This window comes from Jaculus jaculus, chromosome 13 (genome assembly GCF_020740685.1).
Source record: "Jaculus jaculus isolate mJacJac1 chromosome 13, mJacJac1.mat.Y.cur, whole genome shotgun sequence".
Classification (NCBI taxonomy): Eukaryota; Metazoa; Chordata; class Mammalia; order Rodentia; family Dipodidae; genus Jaculus; species Jaculus jaculus.
Genome location: NC_059114.1, coordinates 17,555,374 through 17,580,315, shown reverse-complemented (window position 1 = coordinate 17,580,315; position 24,942 = coordinate 17,555,374). Strand labels below are relative to the sequence as shown.

The following is a 24,942-nucleotide window of genomic DNA, read 5'->3' as shown; positions in this document are numbered from 1 at the left end:
GGCCTCCAGCCACTGCAAACGAACTCCAGATGCGTGCGCCCCCTTATGCATCTGGCTAACGTGGGTCCTGGGGAATCAAGCCTCGAACCGGGGTCCTCAGGCTTCACAGGCAAGCGCTTAACCGCTAAGCCATCTCTCCAGCCCCATTTTTAAAACGTTTTTATTTTTATTTATTTATTTGACAGAGAAAGAGGGAGGGAGAGAAAGAGAGAGAAAGAATGGGCCTCCAACCACTACAAACGAACTCCAGATGTGTGTTACCCCTTGTGTATCTGGCTAACGTGGGTCCTGAGGAATTGAACCTAGATACTTTGGCTTTGCAGGCAAATGCTTTAACCGCTAAGCCATCCCTGCAGCACCCAAATCAACATTTTAAAAACTCATATAAATGAATTCTGATTTTGAAAATGGTGATGGTCACTTTTCTGCTTTAAATTTTTCTTTTGATATTTATTTGTGAGCAGAGTGAGGGGGGGAGAGGAAGAAGGGGAGAAAGAGAAAGGGAAGGGGAGAGAATGGGCACACTAGGGTCTCTTGCCACTGTGAATGAACTCCAGATCATTTGCACTTTGTGCATCTGACTTTATGTGGGTACTGGGAATTGAACCCAGGTTTATAGGCTTTGTGAGCAAGTGATCAGCTTAATGAACACTGCTCTTGATAGGAACTCAGGTTGCTCAATGTGATTGATTACAAATAACTTACAAGCAATCCAAGTGCACAAATGAAGAAGATGACTTGATCCTTTGGCAAGAAACTCTTCTAAAATGTCACTGTGAGGTCTGAGGATGACTCTTCTTTACAATGTCTTTCAGATCTCTGAACTCCTGAAAAATCATTCCAGCATTTCATTCTGGGAAATCCTTGTTTTGCTGGGAGGAAATATCCGTGAGCAGCGAGCCAAGGTTTTAATGAAAACAAGCTAGTAAATACAAAATGCCAAAGTAAATGGGATAGAATAAAGGTCTTCATTTTTAGAAATCTCTCTGGGGACCAATTTAGTAATAAGTTTGACTGCAAAGGATGTGAGTATCAGAGGACTGTATAGGGTTCTGCTTTACCACTTTTTTTTTTTCCTATGAAGTGGTCACTTCGGCCAAACCATTTTACACCTTTGGGCCCTTATCCTTTTTCTAAAAAATTAATTTTGGAGCCAGGAGTGGTGGTGCACGCCTTTAATCCCAGCACTCAGGAGGCAGATGTAGGAGGAATACCACCGTGAGTTCAAGGCCACCCTGAGACTACATAGTGAATTCCAGATCAGCCTGGGCTAGAGTGAGACCCTACCTTAAAAAAAAAAATAATTTGGGCTGGAGAGACGTCTCAGTGGTTGCTTGCAAAGCCTGCCAATTTGGGTTCAATTCCCAAGCCACCCATGTATGGTGGATACAGAAGACGATGCAAGCAACTGGCATACACACATAAATAAAAAGAACTTTTTTTGGGGTGGGGTTTGAGGTAGGGTCTCCCTCTAGCCCAGACTGACCTGGAATTCACTATGTAGTCTCAGGGTGGCCTCGAACTCATGGAGATCCACCTACCTCTCCCTCCCGAGTGCTGGGATTAAAGACGTGCGCCACCAGGTCCGGCTTTTAATCCTATATTTTTTAATTTGCAAGCAGAGAGGAGAGAGAGAGAGAGAATGGATGCTTCAGGGCTCCCAGCTGCCGCAAACAAACTTTAGATGCATGCACCATTTTGTCCATCTGGCTTTAAGTGGGTACTGGGGAATCAAACCTGAGTTATTAGGCTTTGTAGGCAAGAGCCTTAACTGCTGAGCCATCTCTCCAGCCTCCACCTTATTTATTTATTTAAATGGGCACACCAGGGTCTCTAGTCACTGCAAATAATTCCAGACACATGTGCCACCTTGTGCATCTGGCTTTACATGGGTACTGGGGAATTGAACCTAGGTCCTTTGGCTTTGGTGGCAAACATCTTAACCTCTAAGTCATCTCGCCAGCTCCCAAATTTGTTTGTTTGTTTAGGTATTTAGGATTGAATTTAGGGTCTCCTGCATGCTAGGCAAAGTAACTCAGATACAGCGCTACCTCCCCGGCCTTCTTTATTTTATAACAGGGTCTCCTAAACTGCCCTGGCCTCAGACTTACTCTGTAGCCCAGGCAGGCCATCATTTTGCCATTCTCGTGTCTTGGCCTCCTGACTAGCTGGAATAATAGGGCTAGGCCAAGAGACCTAAAAGACCTTTCATTTTTCTTTCTTTTCTGTTTGGTTTTTCGAGGTAGGGTCTTACTGTCGCCCAGGCTGACATGAAATTCACTCTGTAGCTCCAGGCTGTCCTTGAACTCATGACAATCCTCCTACCTCTGCCTCCCAAGTGCTGGGACTAAGGGCATGCGCCACCATGCCCGACTCCCTAAGGTTTTTCTTAAGCAAAATTTAGGGGGAAAAAAAAAATCTCACAAATTAATTCATATAGGTAATCCGCTTTCTTTCTTTTCTCTTCTTTTTTTGGTATTCAAGTCACTTCTTGTAGGCTAGTGTTCCACTTGAGCAACTGAAAATCATCAGCTGGCTAGCAAGTGACTGGAGGACACGGGTATGGGAGTCTAAACAGGACGAATGGATGCCACCATTTTGTTTTTAGGTAAATGACAGGTCTTTTGAGCAGTTTTTTTTTTCTTCATTTTTTTGGTTTGGTTTTTCAAGGTAGGGTCTCCCTCTAGCCCAGGCTGACCTGGAATTCACTACGTAGACTCCAGCAGGCCTTCAACTCACAGCGATCTTCCTACGCCTCTGCCTCCGGAGGGCTGGGACTAAAGACATGCGCCACCACGCCCAGGTTTTTGATCAGTTTTAAAAATCTGGAGAACACCTCTTCCAGGGTAAATACTCAAAAGCAAACATTCCCAAAGGACTGGGAAAAATAGGGTTCGTCTGACCCTGGGCAGCATCTTATAATAAAGCTCCAATTAGACGGGGGGGCGGGGCCAGGCTTCCTCTTTTTCCGTACAGATCACTCAACGCTCGGCAGTCCAGGCTTCTTAACCTAGGAAGGAACGGGCCATGGCATTCACCTGCTTGAAATCGGAGACCGCCAGGTTCCACCTGTCCAGGGCTTTGCAAAGCCTCCGCCCCTCAGCGTCGCGTCCATCCCTTTTAGTTTTGGCTGCGGGCGCCGCCTGGCGGCCGTTTCCGGAAACTCCTCGCTGAGCCTTTTGGGCGGTGTGTTGGGGAGGGGTCCTGACGGCAGGTAGGGCTGCCCGCGGATCTGCCTGCACGTAGCGAGCCTGCCCCTCCGTCCCTCCCTCCCCCGACAGCTCGGAGGATTTTTAAGACAGCCATGAAGGCGCCACGGTTCCCGAGGCGGCAGCATCCGACGGCATCCTGCCCGTCACCACGAGGATGGCCGAGTCAGGCCGTCGCCGGACAGCTCACGACCCGGAAGTGGTCCTGAGCGCGAGGCCCCCGTTGCCGAGCGCGGGCGCGGGGGGCGGAGCTGGGCGCCGAGGGAGACGGGGCCGCCGCCGCCGCCGCCGCCGCCGCTGCTCCTGGAGTTGGGAGGTCCGCGGAAGGCGGCGGGGTAGTCGAGGGGGGCTCGTCAGGGTGAGGAGCCGCGGGGTCCCGGGCACGCGTTCGGTTACTACGGTCGGAGGAGACATGAGCGCCGCGGGGTTGCTGGCTCCGGCGCCGGCCCCGGCTGGAGCGCCGCCCGCCCCGGAGTACTACCCCGAAGAGGACGAGGAGCTGGAGAGCGCCGAGGACGACGAGCGCAGCTGCCGGGGACGCGACTCCGACGAAGGTGACTCCCTCCGTTCCTCCTTCCTCCCCTCTATACCTCCCTCCTTCCCTCCATCAAGACCCCGGGTTGGGGGAGGGGCTCCGCCCACTGACCCCGGCACCCTGGGGTGCTCGGTGCGCTACGGTTACGGCCGGCGGGGCGGGGAGAGCGGGGACCGAAGCCCAGGGTCGCGTTAACATCCCCTCTCCTCGCCCCTTCTCGGGTTAACCTCGAATCTTCTCTCCCGATCCTGTGCGATTAAGTCGTCATAGTCCTGCCCCGAGTAGTTTCCCACCCACCTCCCTTTTTTTCTTTTATTTCCATCCTTCGAGATAGGGTCTCACTCTGTCCCTCCTTAGTGCTGGGACTAAAGGCGTGCGCCACCACGCCCTGCTTTTTTTTTTTTTTCCTTTTCAAGCCCTCCTTGGCTCTGCCCTTCCTAAGTTCCCTTTTCCCCACAATGCTCTACTGGGTAGGGGGAAGATTATAGAACATGCTAGAGGATAGAGGTTGGTTAAAAGAAGGGGACCTGGAGTTAGCCATCTAGGTGTGAATGCATTTGGCTTTAAGCTTACCCCAGCTTTGTAACCTTAAGCTCTCCAGACTCCGTTTCCACCACTGCCTTGCAGTTAGTACTGCCTGGGGAGGTGTGAAGATTGGCTGAGACCTGTCAGTCTGTGAATGTTTTCTCCTGTGTGGAAAGAGGCCCACGGGAGGTGGGGATTTGTTTTGAGTCTTGAGTCTCATGAGCTTTGCATTTTATTTTTATTTACTTATTTGAAAGAGAGAAAGAGGCAGACAGCGAGAGAATGAGCTGGGCATAGTGGTGCACGGTTTTAATCCCAGCACTCGGGAGGCAGAGGTAGGTGGATTGCATTGAGTTCGAGACCAGCCTGAGACTACATAGTGAATTCCAGGTCAGTTTAGGCTTGAGAACTACCCTTCCCCCCCCCCCAAAAAAAAAGCCGGAGAATAGGTGTGCCAGGGCCGCTAGCCACTACAAACAAACTTGAGTCATGTGCCATCTTGTACATGGGTACTTGGGGAATCAAACTCAGGTCCTTAGGTTTTGCAGGCAAGCCTCTTAACTGCTGAGCCATCTCCCCAGCCCCACTTAACATTCTCATTCTTTTTTTTGTTTGTTTGTTTTATCTTTGAGGTAGGGTTCACTCTAGCCCAGGCTGACCTGGAATTCACCAGGTAGTCTCAGGGTGGCCTTGAACTCATGGCAGTCTTCAATCTGGACTAACATGGAACACTTGGAGAGATTGAGGGGCTGGGGAGCTAGATGGAGGGAGAAGCAAGGTGGAGAAGTACAAAAGGGCGGGAGAAGAGGAGGCATAGGCCCACATACAGGTGGAATATTCTGACACAAAGTGAGCTAAAACCCAAAGGTTGCTCAGGCTGGTTGTAATGAGCGTCTTATTTTATTTTTATTTGGTTTTTCGAGGTAGGGTCTCATTCTAGCTCAGACTGACCTAGAATTCACTATGTAATTTCAGGGTGGCCTTGAACTCTCTGGAACCTCCTACCAAGTGCTGGGATTAAAGATGTGTGCCACCACACCCTGCTTTTCTAGCTCAGACTGACCTAGAATTCACTATGTAATCTCAGGGTGTCCTTGAACTCTCTGGAACCTCCTACTAAGTGCTGGGATTAAAGGTGTGTGCCACCACACCCTGCTTAAGTGTCTCATTTTGTCTCCCACGTGCCTACTAATGTGGATGGCCAGTTCCTGACAGGACCTCTCTGAAAGCCCCTCCCCTGGAAGCAAGGGAGGAGAAGTATGGTGAATTGTATCTCCTAGAGCCTTTCCAAAGGCAGCAGCATGTGCAGGGCCTAGAGTTGAAGGAACTGATTGCATTCAGCTTAAACCCATTTGAAGACTAGGTTTAACCAGAAAGTCTCAATGTGGAACACTGCATTGCTTTTAATACCCACAAGGGGGAGCGATGAGGCCAAATATGACTTATTTTTCCTCCTCCTAGGGTAGATGCTATTGAAATTATTATACACACTTCAGTCGTTTGCTTAAGAACAGTGTTCAAAATGTTTCAAAATGATTTTTTTTTATATCATCTTGCTTCTTTTAGTTCTAACTTTGAGATAGTTGTGAGGATGAACCTGTTGTAGAAGAAGCTTTTTTTCTTTTTCTTTTTATTTATTTATTTATTTATTTTTTAAACATTGTGCCTCATCAAGTTCAGCACCCAGAACTTGCTGTCAAGGCTAGCCTATTTTTTTTAATTTTTATTTATTTATTTATTAGAGAGAGACAGACAGAAAGAGGCAGAGAGAAGGAGAGAGAGAATGGGCACGCCAGGGTCTCCAGCCACTGCAAACGAAGTCCAGATGCATGCGCCCCCTTGTGCATCTGGCTAACGTGGGTCCTGGGGAATAGAGCCTCGAACCGGGGTCCTTAGGCTTCACAGGCCAAGCGCATAACCGCTAAGCCATCTCTCCAGCCCTTTTTTTCTTTTTAAATGAAATCTGTTTATGAGAGCAAGCGAGAGAGAATGGACACACCAGGGCCTCTAGCCACGGCAGACAAACTCCAGACACATGCGCCACTTTGTGCACCTGGCTCTATGTGGCTACTGAGGAATATAACCTGGGTCCTTAGGCTCTGCAGACAAAGCACCTTAACTGCTAAGCCATCTCTCCAGCCCAGAGGAGGCTTTTCACTGTAGGCATCTGAGGTAACGTGAAGGGATCTGGTGAGTATCTGCAGAGAGACCCATGTTCATAGGGTTCTTTCTGAGAGCAGTGAGTAGGACATCATCACTGTCCCTGGCATTTGGTCTCCTGAATGCTCTTGCACTTCTTTGGCCTTGGCCATGACTGTCTTTCTGGTACACCATCATCTCTGCCTGTACCTCATGTAAAGGCAGGCTCTTGGCATAAATATAAGTTAGAAATGGCATTTTCATTTTTGTTTTAAACACATACAATATTTTTCATTGGAGGCTCCATGCAAGGCTTACATCAAGAAATGTATTTTATAAAACTTCATAACTACTTCCACTGTGTCATTTTAATCAACTCTGGTGAAGTAAGATTGTTAGTAACCCACCTCTCCTCTTTTTACTCAGATACCGAGGATGCCAGTGAGACTGACCTGGCAAAGCACGATGAAGAAGACTATGTGGAAATGAAGGAACAGTGAGTACTGCTTTTGTGTTTCTTGTCTGGAGTGTGGAGTTGATGGCCTAATCTGTCTATTTTGTTTAGTTTTTTATTTTTTTTGGAGAGGGGAAGAGGCAGAGGGAGAGAGAATGAGAATGGGTGTGCCAGGACCTTCAGTTTGCTGCCAGAAACTCCAGATGCTTGCACCCCCTTGTGGCACATGTGTGACATTGCGTGCTTGCATCCCTGTGCATCTGGCTTTGTGGGACCTGCAGAGCTGAATATGAGTCCTTAGGCTTCGCAGGCAAGTGTCTCAACCGCTAAGCCACCTCTCCAGCCTTGTTCTTTTTGTTTGTTTTTTTTGAGGAAGGGTCTCACCTTAGTTCAGGCTGACCTGGAATTCACTCTGTAGTCTCAGGATGACTTCCAACTCATGGCGATCCTCCTACCTCTGCCTCCCAAGTGCTAGAAATAAAGGCATGTGCTATTGTGTCTGGCTTAAATGTGTAGCCTAGGCTGGTCTCAAACTCCTGACCCTCCGCCTCTTCAGCAATTTCCTACCAGCATGTGCCACCGCAGTTGGCGACAGTAGGGCTTCTGCAGCCCACATGTATCTGTAATCCTCCTGGACTCCTATTTCTCACCGCACTACTCTTCCTCTTAGAAGGGTCTTCTGAGGTAAGGCTATAAAGAACTGTGACGAAGTTGACGAGAGCAGGAGTGTGGGTGACTAGGAGAGAACCTTTTGTAGGTGTGGAAACTGGTGCTGAGAAAGAGTAACTCTCTTGAAGATGGGTGTGAGCCCACCCAGCACCCCATGTGGGGGAGTGTGCTCCTAGAGCTCAGGAATCCAGGCTTGGAGCGTCACTGCTGACCCCACCTACCCCACAGCTCTGTCCCTGTTCACGTGTCTCACCCAAGCCATTAGACAGCTGTAGCCACATGAATCCAGAGAACCAAACCTTGTGATGTTTGTTTTTTTGTTCAACAAAACAAAACAGGACTCAAACTTTCAGGAGTCAGTCAGCCTCACAAGTAGCTGAGACCACAGGTACACACCATTGCACCCCACACCCTTTTTATCATATACCCAGATAGATGACAGTATAAGGTATATTTAGGAAATTTGGTTTTGGGGTTTGGTATTTGAGACAGGATCTCACTGTGTGGCCCAGGCTGATCTGGAACTCATTCCAATCCTACCCCCTCAGCCTCAGAGAGCTGGGATTGAAGGTGTGAGCCACCACACCTGGTTTTCAAGAAGTGTTTGTTGAGCATATTTGTAGGAGTTTGTTTGGTTTTGAATTCTTGCATTGCTGTGAGCTCAGTGCTCCACACACTGCTCTGGCTAGTCCTTGTGAATGTTTGTGGATGTAAATTGCTGTGAGCTGGATGGTCCACACTGTCCGGCTAGTACTCCTTGTGACTGTTTTTGGCCAGTCCCTGGGTTCTGATATCCTTTCCAAGTCTTGAAACCCTAGGGGTAACCCAGCCCCATCTGGCCTATGAGACACAAAGAGTGACTTTAATAATTCATGTTCGTGTTCAGTTTCATGTGCTTGGTTCTTACTCTTCGCTGGTCTTGCTAGCTTCACTAAAGGACTTTGGTCCGTTTGAGATGTCATCTCGGAATCTTACGTAGACCCGGTTGCAGGTATTGTGGGCCCCTCCGTGTGGGGAGAAGCTTATCGCCTGGGTTCCTAGTGCTTCTCCCCACAGTCTCTGTGTGTGCTCCCTCTTATGCACCTGCCGCATTGGACTGCCATGTTTTCAGATGATTTTTTTTATCTTTAAAATATTTTTATTTATTTGACAGAGGGGGGAGAGAGTGAAGATGGGCATGCCAAGGCCTCTTGCACTGCAAATGAAATCCAGACACATGGGCATCTAACTTTATGTGGGTACTGTGGAATTGAACCAGGGCCATCAGGCTTTGCAAACAAGTGCCTTTAACTGCTGAGCCATTGCCCCAGTCCTGAGTATTTTTTTATATGATCATTTGCCATCTGTATATTTTCCTTAGAGTGTCTGTGCAAATCGTTGCTAATTTTTTATTTTTATTTTTTTGGCTTTTTGACGTATGGTTTCACTCCAGCCTAGGCTAAATTCACTATGTAGTCTCAGGGTGGCCTCGAACTCACTGTAATCCTCCTACCTCTGCCTCCTGAGTGCTGGGATTAAAGGCGTGCGCCACCACGCCTGGCTTTTTGCTCATTCTTGAAACAATTTTTTTTTTAAATTATTTATTTATTTATTTGAGAGCAACAGACACAGAGAGAAAGACAGATAGAGGGAGAGAGAGAGAATGGCACGCCAGGGCTTCCAGCCTCTGCAAACGAACTCCAGACGCGTGCGCCCCCTTGTGCATCTGGCTAACGTGGGACCTGGGGAAGCGAGCCTCGAACCGGGGTCCTTAGGCTTCACAGGCAAGCGCTTAACCGCTAAGCCATCTCTCCAGCCCTTTTTTTTTTTTTAAATTATTTATTTATTTATTTGAGAGTGACAGACAGAGAGAGAAAGACAGAGGGAGAGAGAGAGAATGGAAAACAATTTATTTTTATCCTTATTAAACCTTCAAACTGATTTATAAATTCTGGATACAAGTTTCTTATCAGTTATGTATTCTGAAAGTACCTTCTCCAACTCTGTGGAGTAGCTTTTTCTTCTAATTGACTTGTTTTAGAATAGATTTGCATTTGTAATAAAGTTGCAACAAATAGCAGAATGCATAACCTTGCACTCAGTTTCCCGTAGTGTTAAATATTACAGAACATCTGTCAGAACTCATGAACCAATATTGATTTGTTCTGATGAGCTAGTCTTTATTCACATTTAATTGGATTTTATCTAATTTCCTTCTTCTGCAGGAACCCATCTGGGACACATTATATTTAGTTATCATAGCTCCGGCAGCTCCTTTGAACTGTGACAGTTTCTTAGTATTTTCTTGCTGTTTTGAGTTTATGGGTGTGTGTGTGTGTGTGTGTGCGAGCGCGCGCGCAAAGGCCAAAGGTTGAAGTCACATATCTTCCTGGTTCACTCTCCCTTATTCTTCGAGACAGGGTCTCTCACTTGAACTCAGAGCTCACTGCGTCAGCTGTCCTGGCTAGCCACCTTGCCCTGGAGTCGCCTGTCTCCCTCCTGAGTGCTGGGGTTGCAGGCAGCTGCCATGCCCATCCAGCATTTACATGGGTGCTGGGCATCTGAACTTGGCTGTCACACTCAGCAAGTGGTTTATCCACTAAGCCATCTCCTCAGACCCAACCTTAACTTCAGATGACCTTTGATTGACTGTGCCCCCTTACTGTGTAACGAGCTGGAGTCATGTGGTTAGTCCTGATCCTCGATGATTCAGGGCGAGCGTCAGGAGCACGGCAGAGTCTGCTCAGAAGGAAACTGGCCTGTGAGCTCCTCCCATGCTGCCCACCCTTTCCAGGAAGGGGGTTGCAGTTGAAGGCTTGATTTGAGCAACTTAAAGGCTGTTTTGCCTCATATCTGTTGAATGGTGTTCTTTTAGGCTGCAAATATTATTTTTATCACTGAGAACTTGGGTGGATGTTTCTCAGGTAGAAGCAAAGATACTGACAAAATGTGATTTATGTGTGGGGTCCATGGTTCAGACAGACTTGCTGGGGTGTGTGATTGCCTCCCATCCCCTGAGTGTGAGAGGCAAAAAGTAACTAGGCATGTTTTTTGCTTAGTGTGTACTCTGTTCTCACCCAGCCAGGATTGCAAATAACACTCTGCACTTGAACTTGGGACTCTGAGTGACTGTTATTTTGTCATCCTGAAAGAGCAGTGATTCAAGAGTGCCGTGCACGCTTATGGGTTCTGTGTCTACACTGGTATGCTTCTGTGTAGAAAACCATGCCAAGGGCCGCATCTCTCTCCTTTGCCACTTAGAATCTAGCTGTGCTTAGTGTCATCTCTAGGTGTTGGTGGATGTGTTCCCTGTACTTGGAAATTCAGAGGACAGCAGCAACTTTCCTTTACCTTTTTTTTTTTTAATTTATTTATTTGAGTGTGACAGACACAGAGAGAAAGACAGAGGAAGAGAGAGAGAGAATAGGCGCGCCAGGGCTTCCAGCCTCTGCAAACGAACTCCAGACGCGTGCGCCCCCTTGTGCATCTGGCTAACGTGGGACCTGGGGAACCGAGCCTCAAACTGGGGTCCTTAGGCTTCACAGGCAAGCGCTTAACCACTAAGCCATCTCTCCAGCCCTCCTTTACCTTTTCTTAACTGTCATTGATATCTGAGTCTGCTGTTTACACTTTTTGCTTTTGTACATTTTAGACTGAATCACAGGAAATATACAGAATTAGGATGTCCGTACAGACCCTGATCCTTTCTGGAACCTTTCAAGGCAGACTTTCCTTTTGCTATTCCCCTAGAAAGCACGAATGATGTTGCATGACATCCTGGGTAGGATTTGTGTGTGGCGTATTTGAGCACTGAGTACACTTTTCTGTCTTTTCCAGGCTGTATCAAGACAAACTGGCCTCTCTCAAGCGGCAGCTGCAGCAGCTCCAGGAAGGTTGGTGTTTCCAAGTGTCCTACTCGTAAAGCCTTTGAGGTCTGTCTTGTACCTCTCTGTGGGGTGCACTTGACCCTGTTTCCAAACGTTCTACTCTTTTTGTTGTTGTTTTCTTTGAGAACAGGGTCTCACTCTAGCTCAGGCTGACCTGGAATTCACTATGTAGTCTCAGGTGACCTTGAACTCACATCCTCCTACCTCTGCCTCCTGAGTGCTGGGCTTAAAGATGTGCTTCACCACGCCTGGCTCCAAACATTCTGCTCTTGAGTCCTTGAGGTCTGTGTCTTTTACTTTTCTGTGGGAGCAATGGAGAGCTTAGTCTGGCTGATTTTAGTTGTCTGGGACATACCTTCTAGCAGTAAAGTTGTTTTTTTTTTTCTTCTTTTCCTAATTTGGAAGAAGAGAGAATGGGGTCTCTGCAAATGGATTCTAGATGCATGTGCCACCTTGTGTGTCTGGCTTTACATGGGTACTAGAAAATTGAACTTGGGTGTTTAGGCTTTGCAGGCAAGTACCTTAACTGCTAAGTTATTTCTCCAGCCCCATTAAAGTGGTTTTTAAACTTTTTTATTTTATTAGTTTTGAGTGTGTAGCAAATTCTTTAAGTGAAATCTCACTTAGGGCCTTCTAGGGAGATGAATACTACTGTGTCTAAAGCTAGATTTTATTTTTTTCTTTTAAGGAGGGACACTTGCCAAATAATAAAGCTTTTCTCTTCTTCCTGTGCCACATGTTAATTGTCTGTGAATTATCCACACTGTGTTCTCTTTTCTTGGAAAGTGCAAGGGATTGTGTCTTGCACGTGTTTTGGCAGAAAAGGCAGTGCAGCCTGGGGTTTAAGAGCTCTGCTCTCAAGTTCTGTGACAGTTTGCAACACAGTTTCCCTACCTTTTAGTAATGTGGCCTCTTTACCATCTCTTGGTTAATCTACAGAAAGAAGGAGGTAAGAGGTAGTACACCATGTGAGAACTTGGGTAGCTTGAGTGTGAGCTGTGGGACCCTTCCATTCCTGGGGCATCCACTTCCTTGGACAGTCCATTATGTATTACACATTTTGATCAGGCACATGTCCCCACAGAGTGGGGCCCTCACATTTAGTTGCTAGAGGGAGAGTAGTTGAATGAGCAGAAGTCTAGAAATGAACCTGGGTCACCATACTCTGTACCCGGCACATGTGGCTGCTCACATTGAGCTGAATCACATTAGCAGTCAAGAGCCCCAGAGTATTAGCCATATTTTAAGTGCTGGACCTGGCTTGTGGCTACCATATGGGACAGTACTGATGTAGAGCGTTCATACCCTTGCAGAAAGGTCTCTTGGACAGCCTTGACCTAAAGCTCACTGAATGGAAGTGATCATCCCCCAGGAGAGGGAGGCCCCTTGCCTCAGTTGCTCCTCATCTCTTGGGGTATCTGCTCCCTTCTACTTGCCCTCACTTGCTAAGTTGGTCTGTTGGGGTGGCGTGGGCTCCGTGTCATCTCTGAGTGGTATCTGCTGGGTGCCTCGGCCAAGAACCAGAATCCAGTTGACTGCTTGTGTGTGGCTTTCATGTAGTTTATTTTGTTCTTGCGTTACTATGACATTTATTGGTGCTGTAACATAATTTTAGGAAACAATGTAGTTTAAACTAACTTTTATAAACATTCAAACACAGGTACATTACAGGAGTACCAGAAGAGAATGAAAAAGCTGGACCAGCAGTACAAAGAGAGGATCCGAAATGCAGGTAGGCTACTTTGAAATGGATGCACCAGGGTCTTTGTGTATGTTTGCCTTAATGAAGTCTGGTTTTGCCCTCCTTAAAAAAAAGTTGGGGGGGGGAGATGCAGCATGTCAGGGTGTCCACTGTCTGTTGATTACCAGTGAGATGTGGCCCTTAGAGCTCGGGGGGAGTTGAGGGAGGGCTCCACGCAGCAGTCTGTGCGGTTGGCTCGTCTTGCTCTAGCAGTCAGGGTTGTTAGTGGCAGGCTGCTCCTTGCAGTCGAGTTACTCTTCCTGGTGTCCCAGAAGTGGCCTTGCATCCTCTTACTCATGTCCATGTGGCTTGTGTAATGGATATTCCGAGGTGCTGGCATGAAAAAGGACTGTAGGGTGTTAGTTTGTTTCTTCTGGAGTCCCATGATGCTGTGAAGGGGGGTGCCATCTTGTTATGTGCCCCCCCCCCCAGGTGTGCTAAGCATTTAGAGAAAAGGTCCATGCTTCGGGGTGTTGTATGTGGTAAGTGTATTTGCTTCGTGTGCTTGCTGAGCACCTGTGACACATGGGCCCTGTGAGCAGCATAGAGTCATCAACATGCTACCTTTGACTTGATTGCCAGATGTCCACGCTTGAGTTAGAGTCGTGCAGGAAGTAAGGGGACAGCTGGTGGAGCTGTAGACACAGATGCCCTTGCTTCTGGGAAGTCTTCAAGCTCACCTAGAAGCCCTTTGGATACTATTGGGTGCTTGTTGCTGCCATGGTCAGAGCCATGTTGGGTTTGAAAATAAGGTGGGGGCCATGCCTCATGTTATTTTCCCTGAGTTCGGGACCAGCAACTTTCCTTTGTCTATGGAAACCTTTTCCCCATATCCTTAGAATGAAGATGGCTACTGTACATACACCATCAGGTGGAAAGTAGACGAAGGGTTAATGATGGTTCCTGCTCATCCACACTGTCTGTCCCTCTTTTCCCCAGTGCATGTCTTTAAATTTTCCAGTCCTCAAGCTGGACATGGTGGTGCACACCTTTGGTCTCAGTGCTTTGGGAGGCAGAGGCAGGAGGATCACTCTTGAGTTCAGGGCCACCCTGAGGTCTGCCTGGGCCAGAGCAGAGCCCTACCTTGGAAGAGCAAAATGAGTTCCTGTTGAGCATGTGAGGAGGAGGTGGTGTTGAAGATGGTCCCAGTCCACTTCTTGCCTCCATCCTCTTGGGTCTGTGCTGTGAAGTAGGGGTTTTTGGAGCCTTAGTTTCCCTTCTGTTGAGGGGAATCCTGATTCCTCAGGAAATTATATTAAGATACGAGTGAAGAAAAATTATGCCAGCCATGCATTTTTCTCAAGCGGAAAAAGCAGGGTGGGTTTTGAGTTGTTTTCCTCCCCAGGTGAAGATGCAGAGCTCCTAAATCAGTAAGGCTGTCATTCTAACTGACACACTCCACACAGAGACAGCCACCGGCTTTACGTGTTGGGGCACTGGTCCATTTTACTGAAACCACCTGCCACCTACGAGACAGGGTGTCCTTTCACTTGGTACCAGGTGATTTCCTGGGTTCACAGGACTACCGCTGCATGGCACTTCCTGGGTGGTACACTTTGAAGCAGGCACAGGGATGACCATGGTGGCTGGCTGTTCTTGGGTTCCTGGGGGTAACAGAATGAGTGACCTGTCTGTCATCTTAGTTAATTGCACAACTTGTTAGTTGGCATCTGGGCTTCTAATCTGGAGTTCTTGGAACTCTGAAAATGCTGTGGTGTGGGTGTGAATGTACCTTTTTGTTTTTGGCTTTTTGAGGTAGGGTCTCATTCTAGCCCAGGCTGACCTGGAATTCATTATGTAGTCTCAGGGTGCCCTGGAACTCACAGTGTTCCTCCCACCTCTGCCTGCTGAGTGCTGGGATTAAGGGCGTGAACCACCATGTTCAGCTTTTTTTGTTTTTCGAGGTAGGCTCTCACTCTAGCCCAGGCTGACTGGCACTCACTCAGTAGTCTCAGGGTGGTAATCCTCATGCCAGTCTCCTGCCTCCCCCTCCTGATCACTGGGATTAAAGGCATGAGCCACCACCCTCAGGTTGTGCTTTTTTTGTATGTGTGCGTAGATTATCATTTATGTGTGATCACATGTGTGGGTGTGGGTGTATATGAAGCCAGTGGAAGACATCAGGTGTCCGACTTTCTCTACCTTATTCTTTGAGACAGGGTCTCATAACCTAGAGCTCACTGATGTAGCTAGCCATCCTGCTCCAGAATCCCCATCTCTACCTTCCCTGTGCTGGGATTATGGACATGCACCACAGCACCCTGCATTTTTATGAGTTCTGGAGATCCAAACTCATGTCCTCAGGTTTGTGCAGCAAACACTACCCACTGATCTGTCTCCTCATCCCTTGAATGTGCTTTTTGTGAGGGACATGGGTTTGTAGGCTTTATGAGGTTTGAAAGGAGACCTTGGTAAACTGCGTTCCTGGAGTGAACACGTGCGGCACCACTGTCACCTGGGGGGGGGACTAGAAGCCACAGACCTATTTTGTTATAAATATTAGATGGAGGCTACCAGGTAAACAGTTACTAACTGCCCAGCCCACGGGTATTAAAAGAGCTGTTGAAGACTACTGTGGTAGTTTGAATAGATGGTCCCTAACATAGTCAGTTGTTTGTTTGTTTGTAGTTCGAATCTGCAGGCTGGAGGCAGTGTCACTGGGTGGGTCGTAAGGTGTGGTGGTGGGTTTCAGATTTCAATGTAAAGATAAGAAAAGTGTGCCCAGCTGGAGTTCCTGAAGTGTGCTGTGGCTTTTGGCTTTTAGCCTTGTTCTTCTCTCTCTGCTTGGGCCTGTGAAGGCAGGCCTGCTTCTTCTGCCATTTGTGGAACTTCCTCTGGATCTGTAGGCTTCAACAAATATCCCTTCCTCCATAACTGTGCCTGGTCTGGAAGTTCATCTCAGTGAACCTGAAGTGTCTACTACAACTACCATGGATGCTGCTTGTCAGAGTGTTTGGATAGGCTGTTAGAAAAGGCCTCAGGAGGGGCTGGTTGAGAGTGATCAGATCTACCTGGGAGTCAAGTTCCAGGTGGGTCCAGAACCCCCTCCTCCAGAGCAGAGGTCTAGGCAGGTCCTATCCTTCCTGTCACACACAGCCCTGTGTTTGCTTTGAAAACGCCAGAGCAGAACTGCCTGGGGTGATTCCTTCTGAGCTATCCTGAGGTCTCTGGGACTGCTGGGTGTAGGACTGACAGAAAAAGGGACAACTTTGACTTGTCAAGTAGTTGGGTTCCCTGCTTACTTTTAGCTTCAGATGGTAAACACGGTGGATTGTGTTCAGGGTCAAGATTACCACAGTGGATTGTGTTTAGGGTCAAGATTACCACAGTCGATTATGTTCAGGGTCAAGCTTTAACTGGATTTCCTCCATGCTCCATAATGGATATTGTCACAGCCACCTTCATATTTCTGGGATAAACTTCCAAACCAAGCACAATACGTGGGAGGACAGGGTTTATTGAAGCTTCCATATGCAGGGGAAGTTCCATAAGGGTGGACGAAGCTGGCCCCCTTCCAGAGGTCTGTGCGGAGAGAACACCCACCACCAGCACCACAAGTGAGCACACCTTGAACCCAGGCAGAGCTCCGACTGCTGTCTGCATGTCTTTGGATGGAATTCAGATCCGCCGCACACGCATCTGAGGGCTGGGCTCTAGGATCCACCCACAGTGACACTTCCTCCAGCCAGGCAGAGGAGTTACAAGCTTTAATAAAGTTCTGAATCTATCGGGGGACAGTCATTCCAACTACCAACAGTTGACTAATAATGAAAACTTTCAGAAAGTAGTCACTGCTAGTGAGTAAGTCCTAGCTTCCCTGTGTAAGAAGGTGACTGGTGGATCTAATTGCACTTTTTATCTCTTTCAGAACTCTTCCTCCAGCTGGAAGTAAGTACCATGATCTTTTGGGTTTTCAGGTCCACTCTGAGGCTAGACTCTCAATCTGCACCTTTGCACCGGTCATTACGTATTTGGGAACCCTCACCGCCATTGTGTTTGGCTAAGAGATTCTTGGTCTCAATTCAGACACTGCATTCATGCCTTTGTTGTTGTGCAGCCTCTGCTTATCAGGGCTTGGGGACACCACTCACCGCCTTCTGGTTGACTTGTTTTCAGTTAAAGCCGTGTGGCCCAGTAATTTCATAGCTGGTCTCGCAGCAGTCCTGTGTTGGAATTGGCTCTGCAAGTCCATTTTACAAAAGCACTTTTCTGGGCCAGTAGGAAAGATGGGTTAACGTTTCCTTTCATGCCACAGATGGCTCAGGGCTGTGGTACTGCGATGGGGGCTGAGTCTGGAATGAGGTACTGCTCCTGTGGGGGCTTGTGGGTGTGAGGCTTGCCATGGGAAAGGTCAGGGTTGATCAAAGCCGCATTGCAGCCCCACAGGCCCTGTGGTCTCCGCTTAGTACATGGGTGGGAGTTAACAGTGAGGGCTTAGCAGGGTCTTTTGTTTGTATTTTTTGGGCAGGTGAGGGTTGGTTGTTTTTAAGGTTTTCTTTTTTTTTCCAGGTAGGTTCTCACTCTAGCTCTGGGTGACTTGGAATTCACTATGTAGTCTCAGGCTGGCCTTGAGCTCGTGATCCTCCTCCCTCTGCCTCCCGGGTGCTGGGGTGAAAGGCGTGTGCCACCACGCCTGGTTCTTTCAGACTAGAAGCACAGAGGCATCCTTGGGTTCTTGCAGAACATAAACCCTATTTGATGGGAAACAACCAATCCGTTTGCATATTAACAGAATTTTTTTATGAAATGTAGGTTTATCAGAAATCTAGTTTTGAAATGTCATCTGACAATTTTTCTTAAGCTACCTCCTGATGGCAGTAAAGACGCCACCAACTGTGGCTTAATTCTCAACTTGTTCACTTTAATCCCAAATATAGACATATGCTATGTCTGTTTATAGGTATTAATAATTACATCTCTAGCCACTTGTCTGCTCTCATTGTTATTCTGTTAGCACATGTATAAATCACAGCTTTGTATCAAACACAAGAGTTTAAGCCTCACACACCTAATTTTGAATACAGGAATTTCAACTGGAATGTGCTGTGGATCTTGTCCTTCAGATAGACTGTTTGCCAATCTTGAGAGAGCTGTGTTCTGTTGGAACACTAATGCTTGCAGCGGCGATCACTGGAGGGGATGCTCCGTTTAAGGCTCCTCCCAGGAAACCCCTGGCTCCACGTGTGTGTAGTGAAACCAGCACTCAAGCATCCAGTAAAGATGTTTTCCTTGCTGTTGCCTTCAGAGCTGGACTTGAAGCTGAGCCCCTGCTGTGTTGGCCATTTTATTTATTTATTTTTATTGTGTTTTTTAAAAAATTATTTATTTCAGAGAGCAAGAGAGAAAAAGGCAGACAGATAAAGAGTGAGTGAGTACACCAGGGCCTCCAGCCACTGCAAATGAACTCTAGATGCATATGCACCTTGTGCATCTGGATTACGTGGGTCCTGGGGAATTGAACTGAGAGGTCCTTTGGCTATGCAGGCAAACATCACAAACGCCTTAACTGCTAAGTCAGCCCTCCAGTCCAGTCCAGCTTTTTTTTTTTTTTTTCAAACAGAAGAGAGGCAGACCGAGAGAATGGGTGTGCCAGGGCCTTAGCTGCTGCAAATGGACTGCCGGTGCATGTGCCACTTTGACTTTGTGCATCTGACTTTCCATGGTCACTGGGGAATTGAACTCAGGTCATTAGGCTTTGCAGGCAAGTGCTTTAACTGCTGAGCCATCTCTGCAACCCCTGTGTTTCTCTTTTGATCAGACTGAACAAGTGGAAAGAAACTATATCAAGGAAAAGAAGGCAGCAGTGAAAGAGTTTGAGGACAAGAAGGTTGAGCTGAAAGAGAACCTGATCGCTGAGCTGGAGGAAAAGAAGAAAATGATAGAAAATGAAAAGCTAACCATGGAGCTGACTGGAGGTAGGAAAGCCCCTGAGATGAGGGTGAGGCTGCTTCAGGTATCTTACCTGTCTCAGCGCAGCATGGTGACGGCGAGTAGGCTTTGCAGCCCCACCTCAGGTTGGCTCTATCACCTTAATGAGGCTGCTTAATCTCTCTCTGTGTCCCCAACTGTCAAGTGGTTTGAGCACCCCCATGTCAGGGCTCTAGAGAAAAGAAATGGTGAATGGATATTACCAGGGAACATTATTAGATTGATACAGATTGGGTGTTCCTACAATGTCTGCCTGCTTTCTGGAGAGCTGAGAACCCAGTAGCTGCTCAGTGCATGAGGCTGGATGCCTCGGCACCTCCATTGTGGGATTGAAGGTCCGCAGATTGCTGTGGAGCCACAGGCCCTCAGTCCTGGGAAGGCAGAGAAGCTGGGATCCAAGGTCAGTAAAAGGTGGCAGCAACAGGGAAGGTGTGCTCACCACCAAGGAGCACGGGCAGCCTGGCAAAGACTCTGCTTCTGCTTTGGACTTTTTGGTTTGTGCCCTGCTGCCAGCAGTGCTGCCTACTGCAGGGATGGGTATTCTCCCCCTGTCAGTCCTCACAGACCTGCCCTGCAGGCATGCCTCTACCTTGATTCCCATCCAGTCAAGTTGATCACATCGAGAGTTGAGATTTACCATCACAGCCCAGCCCACAGGCCTGTGATTAGACGTAGGAAAGCCTCCAGTGTGAGCAGGTGCTCTGTAGGTGTCCTTTAGCTGAAATTGCAGATCTGGCTTGTACTTACCGGGCGGGTGTTTGGGTCACCCTCCACCTGTGTCTTGGTTATGTTCTTGAGTCACTCACTCAGGTCCGTCAGTGGTGATGGGACTCTTGTTTTTTCCCAGTGTGCTGTACTTACAGAAAAGGCATTACTTCCTTCTTACCTCCATGGGGGAATAGCAACTTATAGCTCTCTTCTGTGCTGTTAGATCTCTTCCCCCAAGCAGCAGTCTGCACAGCTCAGAGAGCCAAGCTTCATCTCCCATCGGGTAGGATGCTGTTTAAGCCTCAGAAACATCCCCTAAGCCTTCTCAGTCAGTCATCGCATATGGGAGCTTAGCAGGTTGCAGGCAGGTGTGGGAAAAGCAGTAGGGGTAACACTCCTGTTGGCATTTGTAGACTGGTGAGTCCTACAAGGGTACGGGGAATTGGCCAGAACCAGCCACTCTGGAACTTGGCAGATACTTATTGATCAAGTCAGCAGTGATTGACTTTGTCACTTGGCTGTGTAGGTAGCATATCCTTTACTCCCAAATTTAACTTTAATGGTCACTTCCAGGAGGTTCTGGGCTTGGCATGTCTGATTTTCATGAGGTTCTATGGAAAGTGCTACTCTTTTATTTATGAGAGAGAGAGAAAGAAAATATGGGCATGCTGGGGCCTCCAGGCCAATGCAAGTGAACTCCAGGTTCATGTGTATTTGGCTTATGTGGGTGCTGGGAAATCAAACCTGGGCCCTTAGGCTTCACAGGGAGGCACCTTAACCAGTAAGCCACCTCTCCAGCCCCAAATTGCAGCTTTTTCATACAAGTTTTGAAGCTGACTTTGAAAAAGTAACCAGCTAAGACCTGTTTCCCCTCCCCCAGGGTATATCTGAGGTGTGAACTAACTTGGCTCTCTCATGGACAGATTTCTGGCCCCACTGTTGCCTTGTTGAAAGACGTGTCAAAAGGAGTGAGTTCTAACTGGCTCAGAGACGTCTTGGGGGGAGTAGAAGCTAGAGGAGCATCTGCAGACAGCACCACCTTGTTCATTTGAGACTCTTCCGTTGATAACTTGCTATCGCAGAGCTGCCTTGTCTGGTGCTGTCTTCCTGCCTGCAGACTACCGTGTCGTTGTCTCTGACGGAGGCTGGGCTGGCGTTGACAGCTCATCGCGCGCCGCAGCACCCGGGGTTCAGGTGCCTTCATTAGGCTAGTGGGAAACACTGTCCGTTTAAGCTGCTCCCTCCATTTGTAAGGGTGGGTATCATCACTGTACCTATGATTTGGCATTAATTATTGACAGGCAGCAAACATTGTCTGGCTAGGCAGTTTTACAGCTGGAACCTTAACTGGGACAGGAGGTGTCCTCCGTGACATGAGGCCCAGCTTACCAGGGCAGAGAGACAAGTAAGTGAAGTCACTTGTAATGTGATCAAGTAAATTGCAGAGTGCTTCAGGCTGCCATGGGCATTAGAGGTACTGATGTCCTTCCTCAAGCCATGTGGTACCCTTGATGTGCAGAGCACTGCCAAGGTAAAGATGGAGGGTGGAAGGAAGTACACTGAAGCTCAGAGGGTCATGAGCCAGCCCTTGCACAGATGGCGCTGCCATAGTGCTGGATGGAAGGCCTGAGTTCCTTCCTCTGGCTGACTGCACCTTGGTGCTTGATGCCTAGGACCACTGTTGTCCAGCTCTGCCCAGAAAGGCTATTTCTTAAATACTCTTAGTTCAACACGAAGATCACTTTGAAAACAAAATGCAATTAGAGGCCAATGAGAAGGACCCTGCAGATGCCTGCTCTATCTGTGTGGAGTAGCAGGAGGTACTCCTTGTACCCAGGCCTCCTGGGGGCAACTAGAAAACCAGACTGTGCAGGCAGCATGGTGTGCTGCAGACGAAATGCTGCGCCTGGCCATGAGGGGATGCTTCAGCTGCGTGCTGAGGGATGAGGGTCACTGCACATCCTGATAGAGGGTCTGTGGTGAGGGCTTTCTGCCCACACCATCTCAGTATAACCCAGATAATCAAGAACAAATGCCTTTTCAGCATCAGTCACTTCGTCATTTAAAACTCATTTTTCTTCTTTTCTTTAGAGCTGCCTTCCTTTTCGTTTCTTCCAGCAGCTTGGTGATTGTTAGGTGGGGGTGGTTTTTTTTTTTTTTTTTTTTTTTTTTTGTGAATTCTTGAAGATTAGGGCATCTTCCAGCCCTTAGGCCCTGTTAGAAGCTGCTCATGACCTCAGAAAAGCCTGTGAGTTTGCTTTAGAAAATGCTAGATTCATAGCTAGCTCATAAGTTGTTATATCAAGGTCCAGCTCTGTTTACTGAGCTTTTATACTTAAACCGCATTCACATTATGTAAGATTGTAGAGCTACCTTTGCAGACGGACAGGTGTCGAGAGTCCTGGCTCCACCATGAGCTGCTTAGGAGGGACACCTCTTCATCTGGCCTGGAGATGATGGAAGCGCATCTGGAGGGCCAGCTGCAGATGAGACAGTGCCTCTGCTGGGCACGGGGTAGACACTTGGGACTTAGGAAGTGTAACCTTACTTGTTTTTGCAGCTCTCCTTGATTTGGGTGTCATCCTGAGTTTGTAGGTAGCCAAGCCAGCTCTGAAGTGCAGCCAGTTTTTCTAAGTGCCCAAGTGAGCTAGACAGCACTTATGCCAGAATCCTCCTGAGTACATTGTACTAGCTCACTCAGTACCATGAATTAGCACTAAGTCAAAAAATCAGTCTGCTGTCTTAAGTCTGTGTCCCAGAGGATTTTGTATTTGGATCGTCAGAAAACTGACTCAGCTGCCAGCTCTCCCCATGGAATGCAGATTTGAGATTCAGGGCCTCAAATGAGGGCAGAGTTGTGATGGGCTTGTTTTAGTGATGGAAAAACCTTCAGGTGGATGTGATTGTACTCGGCAGGGGTGGTAAGTTGCACCGCACCTAACGTGCCAGCGAGAAGGACTTTGGAAGAGGGTGGGGAGGAGGGGCTCCACCAGACATCTGTGGAGGGAGTGGAAGAAGAGACCTGGGTTCAGGGTTGGTGGCTCGTGCTCAAGAAGCTCTTCGATGACACACTGGGATCTAGGCTGTTCATTGTGGAAGAAGAGCGCTGTGGGCGCCATCCAGTCATTTGAAGTGCTAACCCTTCATTCTCAGGGACTGCTGGACATTGGTGTCTTTGTAACATGATGTGACCTCCAGATGCCTGATCTTTGATTCTCATTGCCCACCTTACACTCCCTTGCGATTACCCTTGCATCAGTCAGTTGGTGACAACACGGGAGAACTGCCAGCCACTGGAGAGAGGAATGCTGGCATTGGCGCTGGTTCTCCAGTCAAGCTCGTGCTGTCTCCCGGGGGCTAACCGCTGCAGCCTGGCTTGCTCTGCATTGGTCGTTCCTTCGCCACTGACATTCTGTTTCTGAAGTTTGCCTTCAATCACTGTGACTAGGTTTTTTTTTTTTTTTTTTTCCCCAATAGCTAGACAAATTTTAAAAAGAGAAGTTTTTCCTCCAGAACTGGTGCTTTACTGCGCCGCTCAGCTCACGTAAGGGAAGTGTACATTGTGTAGTCATTCAGTGCACGTTAGCTTGCCAGCACCATCATTTGTGCACACTTCGGCGGCACCGAGAGCCACACTGCATTCTCTCCCACAATTCTCAACCCTTCCCGCCATAAGTGATGCTTAGTGGGACCTGCCGATAGTGCAGATCGTGGAAGAGTCCCCGGGATCAGAGGCTTTCTAACGTAAGGCTGGTTAGCATTCTGAGGTTGGTGCCTGATGACTGAGGGGAAGGTTGACAAATGTCCTGTTCATGTGCCTTTCCAGCATTGTCACAGCCCATCGTCTGGACTTCAGTGAGCTCTGGGGCGCCTACTGGATGAGCTCATGGGAGATTGGTGACCTAAGCTCAGTACTGAGAAAAGGACACACTCAGTTGTCTGCTCAGGCTGGCCCAGGCCTCTTTCTGAATAGTGCTTCCAAGCCCCTGAGGCAGGTGACAGTGGGTGGTTTTTCAGTGTTGTATGGATCTGTGACTTGGGTTGATCTCCCCCTTATTTCTTCCCCTTGGACTCCTGGTAGGACTGCTCCCCACTGTGTCCTCTATCATGCTGGCAAACTAGGGCTTGCCCAGAGCATCTTTCTTCTGCCATGGTCTGTGGATGAAATTCATCTGGTTATTGTCCAGGGAACTTTATGAAGCCCTTGCAGGGTGGGCTTGAGCTCTGAAGGTGATGAAGGGCAGATGGCATGCTGAGGTGGCGAGGGCTCCAGTATGTGCTGGGAGAATGCAGGGTCACCTGGTACCGCAGAGGTGTGTACAGATGGTGCTGCAAAGATAAGCCTGCCTTACAGCGAGGGAGAGTGAAGACTAGAAGCAAGTTGGCCTTTACCCGCTAGAGAGGAGGCAGCCGGCAGACCGTTGAGCATGACGAGTGAGTGACACGAGTGGACCTGACCAGGGCCTTGCAAAGCTCGTTGGGCTAGATGGGAGCAACCCCTGAGGGTCTAGCACTTAAGGAGTGGGCAGATTAGATCTCTCTGAGATGCAGCCCTGGGAGTGGAAATAGACAAGGGAGTTTGCTTGGAGTCTGGGGAATGTGGGGTTGGGCATGGGTCTAGGGTACTATCCTGAAGGCTGGTGAGTTGGGAGTGGTGATTGGAGCGTCACTGGGAGGCAGGCTGAGGACTGACTGGACCATAGCGACTGTGAGGATGGAAGGGGCAGGCCTGTACCAAAGGACCCCAGGCGCAGATCAGTAGAGTTGTGGGCAGCTTGGCTGAGGAGGAGCAGTTCCTGTGGGAAGAGTCCGCTGCCATGGCAGTAATGGAGGGTTGAGGAAAGTGAACGGCACTCTTCTGTGTCTTCACCCTGTCAGTCTTGAAGCCAGTGAAGACTTCCTGCATGACTCGACACAGGCCAGTGCCCTCTAAAGAGACGCTCGTCCTTGGCGCTTTAGCACCAGCCTTCTGTGGGAGCAGAAATTAGGCCTGTGTACGGTGCCAGTCCCAAGAGTCTATGAGTGGCTGCTTGTTCGGAGGGGGAGGAAGAGCCCCTAGTTTGGACGGGGCTGGAGAGAAGCCTGCATCGCTGCAGGTGCGTAACAGCCACTCTGATGGGAAAGCGCACACCCGGAAGTGTGCTGGGACGGTTGGTAGCTGCGGGACA

General features: G+C 48.4%; 1 protein-coding gene across 1 annotated transcript in view; it reads left to right on the top strand.

Moving 5' to 3' along the window:
- Positions 1 to 3,497: 3,497 nt before the first annotated feature.
- The window catches only part of Suds3 (SDS3 homolog, SIN3A corepressor complex component), a 38,706-nt gene continuing 17,261 nt past the window's right edge, over positions 3,498 to 24,942 (top strand). The window contains exons 1-6 of the mRNA XM_004664144.3: positions 3,498 to 3,763; positions 6,835 to 6,904; positions 11,348 to 11,403; positions 13,058 to 13,129; positions 17,007 to 17,026; positions 18,897 to 19,053. Of these exons, the coding sequence (XP_004664201.1) occupies positions 3,622 to 3,763; positions 6,835 to 6,904; positions 11,348 to 11,403; positions 13,058 to 13,129; positions 17,007 to 17,026; positions 18,897 to 19,053 (517 nt within the window). The 5' untranslated portion in view covers positions 3,498 to 3,621. The remainder of the gene's footprint in view (positions 3,764 to 6,834; positions 6,905 to 11,347; positions 11,404 to 13,057; positions 13,130 to 17,006; positions 17,027 to 18,896; positions 19,054 to 24,942) is intronic.